Genomic DNA, 8,490 nt, shown 5'->3' with positions numbered 1-8,490 from the left:
GTCCAACCGTGCCGCTGTGACCTCTATTGTAGTGCGCTCAGGAGGGGAGAGGTGTTCACGCACACACACACAGACATCTGCAGGTCATCATCATCATAGTGGGAATAATACCAGGGATGGTTATCATAAAGGGAGGCTTTGAGCTCCCGGCCGTCTTGGGAAGATGATTTGGCCGGCCCGGAACAATGAACTGTGGGAATCCGCTTGTCCCACATTGATCTTCCTCCCATGGCATCCCCCGCAAGGCTGTCAGAGCGCCGGATGGATAAAAAGAGCCACAACATTTTTCTTTCTGTGCCTCCCGCTCCCTCCCGGTGTCTTTCTTTTCTCGCTGTCAGGAGGGCCCTCGCTGATCAGCGGGGATGAGCTGAAAGTTGAACTACCTGTTGACAGGACCTCTTAAACAGCCCTCAATGACATATTGTGCAGAGAGGGAGGGAGAGGCTCCTGTTCACTCAGTTTGTCACAGCTCTTGTGCTGTCTGTGCTGAAGTGGAGCCGGATCGTGTTAATCCACTCGTGTTCTTATGATTCTTTCAAGTTCAAGGAGCTCTGTGGAAAACTGCTGTATATTAGTGTAATGCCGAGCTGACTGGGATCGGTGTAAACGTCACGTTCTTTTTACGCAGACGTGTCTTTGTATTAAAAGCACCCGTCCTCTCGCGGGCTCCGGGTCCCGGCCCGCCAGCCTCGGGTGGAGCTGCGCTCGAATCTGGCAGGTGTTCTGTGACTGTTTCTGTGTGCAGTTGAGTGCGGAGTGTTTTTGCCTCATTACAGAAAGTAATAATGCGGTAAAGTCAAAGTGCGAGCGAGAGGAAGGAAAACAAGGCGGCTTTTTTATTGGATTAATTAGACGTCTCGCAAAGACCACCTGCAATAGAACAAAACACGAGCCGGGAACAAACTCATATGTGCAGCGCTCGAACCGAACCGTCTTTTGCCAAGAGGTAATTGATCTTTGAAAAGATGAGGAAGCTCTGTTTGTACTTTGAAAATACACTTAGAGCTTTTTAATGAACCCGACTGTCCCCGCCGCTCGCCTAATCGCCAAATATTTAGCACGTGAGGAACATATGGCCCACGTTGTCCCTCCGACATCAGAGCGCCGTCGCCGCGGCCCCTGCGTCTCGTTAACGATTCGGTGCAGATATGATTGAATTCGGCACATTGTGAATAATGATTGATTTGTTTAACGCAATGAATTTGTTCATTAGGACTTAATGAGGTATCGCATTGTGATTAGTCGATGGGTTTCGTGTCGATAAATGCCAAAATAACAAAGTAAAGTCCGACTAATGGCTTTTCGATCCCCCCCACCCTTCTCGTCTTAAATGTCAGCCAAAAGTTTTCTGACAAAACTCGAGCCTGACAGCAAATTCACCAAGAACGCTGTTTATTTGAATATGAATTCATAACAGGCGGCCATCCCTAATGCTGCGAGTGCCTTTCATATGCAATAATTTATATGGTTGCAATTAGAGAGGAGCACATTTAAATCCTGTATGCATTTATGATGCATGCTACCATTGATAAGAAAGAAATGAACTGAGCACATTTAAATGGTGACTGTAATATACTTCCATTGTGTCACAGATACCACTTATAATTAAGCTGAGGATTGAAGAGAAACCAAGTGAAATCAGTTTGTGTGAGCGTGCAGAGGATTCGCCGTGTTTGTGAGTGCACGTGGAGCCTCGCTGAATATTAAACCACAAACTATAAAGACAACAAGCGAACCGTCGTGAGAAAATGCTAAAGGAAGTCTTTGTGGTTTTAGAGGTATCGGAGGAGCCAATAGTTTTAATGAGGCAGCGTTGCAGCACATGCCAGGAAATGATAAGGTCGTACAGGTTAGAGAATAACGGCACATGTACTGTAAGAGCACAAAGCTGGCGTTCGTAACGGAGTCTGCGGCGAGGGACGGCGGGGCCCCGAGTCTTTCCCCAGGATGGCCGGTAAGAACCCGAGTTCTCCTGTGACAGCGTCGAGCTGCTCGGTTTGGTGAGAGCAGCGAGCTGCAGCTCACTCGCCGCGTCTTTTAGAGGGCACTCGCATGTCGAATTGTTGTCTGTAGTCAGAGGCTCGTGTTTGACTGGCTGCGTGTCTACGGCTCGTACACCGCCCTCCAATTCCCCGCGCGCGTGCTCGTGCGTGCGGATGTGAGCAGAGGGGGGATGTCACATAAGAAATGTCCTTTTTAATCAGGGGAAAAAATATAAAATGACTCGGGAGCAAGGCGAGCATATTAATGTGCCTCATTTGCATACGCTCGTCAGCCAGGATACGTTTATAAAAAACACAAACTGGATTCGTCAGTTCATTTCACATTATTCCATTGTCTATCTGCCTTTGTTATATGTTAAAGATAAAGGCAGAAATCAAATTGAAGAAAAGGGCAAGCTGCTATCTCCCCAAATGAGCAACAGCTCATCAGCCTAGTTTAAATCACAGATTTCTATTCCAAAAGGCAGCCGCTTCTGTAAAAAGGGCCCATTCAAATAAGGTCTCCTCCAATATATGCACGGCTGCTGATGGAAGATGGGGTGTCACATAAATACAATTTAAAACCACAAGTCGTTTAAAGCAGCCTAACAAAGTTTGATCCTTCCCAGCAGTAATTCTCCCACGCCGTGGGAGCGTGTGTGATAAAACTATATGGTGACAAATTAAAGGAAAAACACCAGCTTGTGTGAACAAGCTTAGCTTTAAAACAGACTGTACGTAAAGGATGGACACCGATCGGTTCCTGGTCTGAAAGAGTGTGACGTTTTGGTCACCATGGTTGATTAAATCTTTTTGTTTCCAAATTTAGACGAGAGGGTGGAGCGGTCAGCTTTGTTCGCACAGTGTGTATGGGAGCATCAGGCCACGCCCATAATTATGCACGCTTAAATCTGGGTGATTTCTGAAGACACCCTCCCCCTGTGCAGGTGTCGTGAAGTTTGTGTATCAGGCTGTAAACATGGTTATTTGTGCTGCTTCAACACGGGGGTCTGTGGGGACTGACTCACTGCTGCCCCTGCTGGATGTCGGACGAACTGCAGGTCTTGGTTCATATTTCAGTCCTGTGGTTGATTAAAAGAAAATTAGATTTTTATTTCCAATTTGCTAAAAACAACTTTTTTTCATGCATGAACTGAAACGAAGGTAAAAAAAAAAAAGGCTTGATTATCCTAATTATTTGACAACCTCTGAACAAAGTAATATATTTATCGTAACTGTGATTGTATATCATAATTCACATCATTTAGCGCCTTATGTTCCAGTTATCAACGTGACGTGTGACCTTTAAATTCAACAGTATTGTGTTTTTAAGCATGTGCTTGAACGAACAAATACAGGAAAATATAGAGATTACATTTCTGTAGAATGATTTTAAGTGGAACAACAGCAAGACAAAGATTGCTTTGAAATGACAGCAGTGACAGGAAGTAGGTACATTTTCACAAAAAAATCAGGTTTGTGGTGCAGATCGGGCAGATCGTCACGGCAGGAAGGTGAGCGCTCAAAACGGACCCGGCACCGTCTCACAGCCTCTCAGCTGGACGGGTCACACGTTCAAGGTTTTCCTTTCATTTGTGGCCAGTCTGGAAATATTTCATTCAAGCACAAACTTTTTATTAGCAGGCTCCTAAAGTGATTTCTTTCAGCGTCACTCGGGTCAGATAAGATCTGTGACAGAGCACATCGAAGTGCTGTATGCAAGCCTGCAGAGCATAGCATAGCCATTATACTCTTAATGAATTCAGGCGCATTGCTTTACGATACTTGTGGGGAGAAATAAGGAGAATTCAAAGGGCAGCCCACAAGTGTCACATTCCTTTACACACAAGTGGAAAGTGGCCACAGTGTTTAATTCATGTCAGCGAGATAAGAATCCACCATCGGCAGTGTGTTGGAGGACTCTGCGGTACCAGAACAGGCAGCCCTTATGTCTGCTGACCTCCTACTGGGAGGGGAGGGGGGGGTTGAATGAACACTTAAGCCGAGCACGACGTGGTGTAGTGTGTGCTTCACAAACGTAGGTGGAGAAAGAGAAGAAGGATCCCAGTGTGGATGCCCTTTGCTCCTGTGAAGAGTACGCTGAGCTTCCTAACATGTCACCTAGTGCCACTCCTTCACGCCGCCTCGCCTCGAAAGCGCTTTTTGATGATTATAATGCTACATTAAAGTCCAGTGGCTGCCGCTGTTACCAGGCAGCGTGCTAATCAGCTTAATGAGATATCATACAATATTTTGTTGACCTAAGCAGAACCACACTTATTGTTTTGCAGGTTTGACCCCTGCAAGCAGCCATAGCTGCTTATACCTCTCCATCTGGAGAACAGATGGATGTGCATTAAAAGCACTGTTGTTTATTTATTTTTTACTTATGCATTCGCCGATGTTACACATACGGAATGAAAACACATTTAATGGCGTTACAACGCGGTGTGAAAACTGTGACATATTTCACCCAAAAGCCAGCAGAACAAAGAGCGGGCTGTTCACAGAGCAGTGTCGGTGTATCCACAGCATCTTCATGTTGTTTCCACCGTCCTGGAAACTGTGAAGAGCGCAGACAGCAAAGAGCAAAGCGATTCACATCAAATGTAATACGGCTCTTTAATGGAATATTGTGCCAAGACAAGTGTCGTGGCACCGAGATAAGAATGTTGTGTTTACTGGAGTAACCCCTTGGTTTTAAGTGCTATTGTTAATATCATAATTGTAGTATTGCCGTGGCTTCCCGGCAATGCAGTTGCTCCATTTCATTAAGGCGTGTAATTGGAGGAATTCTGATAGGATGGGCACAAGTAGCTTAATTATACACTGCTCACTGTGTTTACAGAGTAATTATTCCATCCAAAACGGCTTTACAATTTGAAAAAGTTCTGAGTCGCAGCATCCCCGCAGGCCTTCGGCGCTGACAGTTCACACTGGTGTTTTTATTTCACTAGGGCACCTATCCTGCTCCTCTCCAGCCCCACACTCATCCTTGGAGTGTCTTTACATGATTTTCAGTTCAAAACAAAAATCCTTTTTTATCTGATCCTGTGTCTCTATGACATCACAGAGATCCAAGAGCAGAAAAACTGAGTGTTTAGAGCATTACTTGTTGATAACGTGTACATACACCTGAAATATGACACAACTGGCATCCACATTTCCAGACACGTGGTTGGATGAACGCCCACACACTATCGTTGAATGTCTGTAAAATATTAAAATACGTCAAAAATGTTTCTAATACGTTTTTATTTTTCTGTTTCTTCAGGATGGAGGACTCTAGTTTATGTCTTGGTGTATCGTCAGTAGTGCCTGACGCTGAAGCCCACCTGAGCAATGCTGTTCTAAACGGCCGTTACCCAATCAGTCAAAAGCTTCACCAGCTCACTGCCCAGTTAGGACACGCCTTTCCCGACCTGCACCGCCCACAGCAGATTCCCGAAGAGAAGGCGGCCACGCCGTTGGATGAGAAGACACACCACGCAGCCCTGGCCAGTCAACCAATCAGCAGCCAGATGGCTCTACTAGCCAATCAGCTCAATCGAGACATAGACGCAGGGGCACTGAGTGGGTTAAACGGGCGTGTCGACCTGCAGCAGTTTCTCAATGGGCAGAACTTGGGCATCATGTCCCAGATGAATGATATCGAAGACGATGCTCGCAAGAACAGGAAGTACCCGTGCCCACTGTGTGGCAAGCGCTTCCGTTTCAACAGCATCCTGTCTCTGCACATGCGCACACACACGGGAGAGAAGCCATTCAAGTGCCCCTACTGTGACCACAGAGCGGCTCAAAAGGGCAACCTGAAGATCCATCTCCGCACCCACAAACTGGGGAACCTGGGAAAAGGCCGTGGCCGAGTTCGAGAAGAGAACCGGCTGCTGCACGAGCTCGAGGAGAGGGCCATCCTGAGAGACAAGCAGATGAGAGGGAGTGGCAGTCTCCTCCAGACCGCTCAGACGCCACATCTGGGCCCCAACAGCAGCTCAAACACCCATCAACAGCAGTTAGGGTCAACCTGCGCCCCCACCCATTCCTCCGGGCTCGCCACTCCAGACACAGTTTCTCAGCCGTCTTCCTCACCCAAGCCGGCCGGCGCTCAGGACGACCAGTCTCTGAACCCTACTGTGGGCTTCCGCTGCACCTTCTGCAAAGGGAAGTTCAAGAAGCGCGAGGAGCTGGACCGTCACATCCGCATTCTCCACAAGCCCTACAAATGCACTCTGTGCGAGTTCGCCGCCTCCCACGAAGAAGAGCTGATAAGCCATGTGGAGAAGGCCCACATCACAGCTGAGACCACGCAGGGCCAGGGTTCTGGTGGCTCCGGGGGCATGCAGATGGCCACCGAGTTTCGCTGCGAGGTCTGCGGCCAGGTGTTCAGCCAAGCCTGGTTCCTCAAGGGCCACATGAGAAAGCACAAGGAGTCCTTTGAACACTGCTGCCAAATCTGTGGCCGTCGCTTTAAGGAACCCTGGTTCCTCAAGAACCACATGAAGGTGCATCTGAACAAGCTGGCCATCAAGAACAAGCCACCCCAGCCCAGTGAGCAGGACATGGCCGCCGTCAACAGCATGAGCAATCTGGCTCAGGAAGCCCATGCCAACCTTTATTCCCGCTACATCTCCTGTCTTCAGGGAGGCTTCCTTTCACCAGACAAGCAGGGCCTCAGCGAGCAGCACCAGATGTTGGCTAAAGCGGGGATAGCCATGAAGGAAAAGGAGATGTTAGGAAAGCTGCTTGGACCTATGGCAGGTGCAATAGGCCACGGGCTAGGTGAAAACGAGAAGCGCTCACTCCTTGGCTGTCTCAACCTCGTTCCACCGCTCAAGTCGAGCTGCATGGAGCGCCTCCAGGCGGCTGCAAAGGTGGCAGAGATGGACTCGATCAATAGCTACCAAGCCTGGCAGATAATGGCTCGTGGAATGGCTATGGACAGGGCTTTCATGCCCAAGGATCAGCAGCAGCAGCACCATATAACTCCGGGGCAGGAAGATGAGATGGCTGGTGCGGGCTCCTTGGCTTCCTTCTCAAAGGAGAAACAAGACTACTCCTTGATTGCTTCCGGTGATAGCTCCAAGCAGAAGCAGCTCTCCGAGGCCCTGCAGGGATCCAAGGCTTCCAGTGGAGCAGTGATGTCCATGAAGGAGGATGGAAGAGGCTTTGACGGTCACCGTGATCTCATGTCCCACCACGGTAGTGCTGAGGCTCCTGGAGCCCTGGCTGGCTTGGGAAGCCCAAACATTGACTACAGCCTCTCCGGCCTGTCCGGCCTGAAGGAGAAGCCTTCAGAGTGCCCAGACTGCGGACGTGTCTTCAGAACCTACCATCAAATGGTCGTCCACTCGCGAATCCACGGTAAAGACAGGCGAGGCATTGACGAGGCACTTCAGCAAGGACTGGATGAACGCCGTGGATCGGCCAGTGACCCCGAGTCCCAGTCCATCAGCCGCTCCACCACTCCCGGTTCATCCAATGTGACAGAGGAGAGTGGCGTTGGCGGGGGACATTCCCAGACAGGAAGCATCCAGGACGACAGCCCCCATCCCTCCTCACCATCTTCAGGTAGGAGAACTACTTACTGAATCAACTAGAAGGCAGTGGAGCGAGCGTCCTCCATGTCTACCAGAGAAAGTGATGTAGATCTTTTCCTGTGATCCGCCTTTCCGTGAAATTTGATTTCTGTTCTAGTCAAATCTTTTAAACACATAAACAGCAGTGATCCTCAGCTTTTATTAAAGGAAGAAGACCTCGAGTGATGTTTGCTTTGGGTTTTTTAAGGCGGATCAAATGTAAAAAAACGTTGAGAAGAGATGCAGAGTCACATACAACACGACCTGTTCGTGCCTCCAGTCTCAAACTTATGCAGAGGGTGTAGTTCCCTCTGAGACCACATGGGATGCTCTGTTTGCTTACCTAATCTTAACCTTTAAGCTATCGTTAACCTAATCTTTGATGCTTTACATCATAGGTGTCAAACTCTGGCCCGCGGGCCAAATTTGGCCCGCAGCCTAATTACACTTGGCCCGTGAAGCCATACCAAATGACTATCAGAGCTGGCCTACTGGTATTATACAGCTAATATATATATTGTTTAGTATTAAGCTTTGCTTGTTCCATATTCAGTTTTTCAGCAAAACGTGTTTGAGTCCAAAAGATTCATTCTCATATCTGGAGGAATAAATATATTTCAATAAATATTAACGTCAGGCCGCGACTTTGTTCCTGTTTCGAATTTTGGCCCACTGTGTATTTGAGTTTGACACCCCTGCTTTACATGATGGGCACATGTTTTTATATATAAAAACAGCTGATGAATAGCAAAGCAAAGTGTGTTCTCATCGTTGACTGAGAAACTAAGTCGACACTCACCGTGACCGTAGTTTGTGAAATAAGCACCTGAGCAGGCCCCAGAGGAGTCGCCCCCCTCAGAGTGTTAGAAGGCAAAGCAGGATGCTACGTCCATCTTTGTGTACAGTCTGTGTTAACGCTGGGCCGCTGCTCA

General features: G+C 48.2%; 1 protein-coding gene across 3 annotated transcripts in view; it reads left to right on the top strand.

The window, feature by feature from the left end:
* Positions 1 to 8,490, top strand: part of znf536 (zinc finger protein 536) — a 200,897-nt gene that overhangs the window by 89,061 nt on the left and 103,346 nt on the right. For all 3 annotated transcript variants that reach the window (XM_085464240.1, XM_085464316.1, XM_085464396.1), the window contains one exon: positions 5,257 to 7,550. In XM_085464240.1, the coding sequence (XP_085320366.1) occupies positions 5,258 to 7,550 (2,293 nt within the window). In that variant the 5' untranslated portion in view covers position 5,257. The remainder of the gene's footprint in view (positions 1 to 5,256; positions 7,551 to 8,490) is intronic.

This window comes from Copadichromis virginalis, linkage group LG1 (assembly GCF_057382275.1).
Source record: "Copadichromis virginalis isolate Kocher_CV1m ecotype Utaka linkage group LG1, C_Virginalis_male_GT1.1, whole genome shotgun sequence".
Lineage (NCBI taxonomy): Eukaryota > Metazoa > Chordata > Actinopteri > Cichliformes > Cichlidae > Copadichromis > Copadichromis virginalis.
Note: the sequence above shows the minus strand (reverse complement) of the source record. Positions and strands in the feature narration are given on the sequence as shown.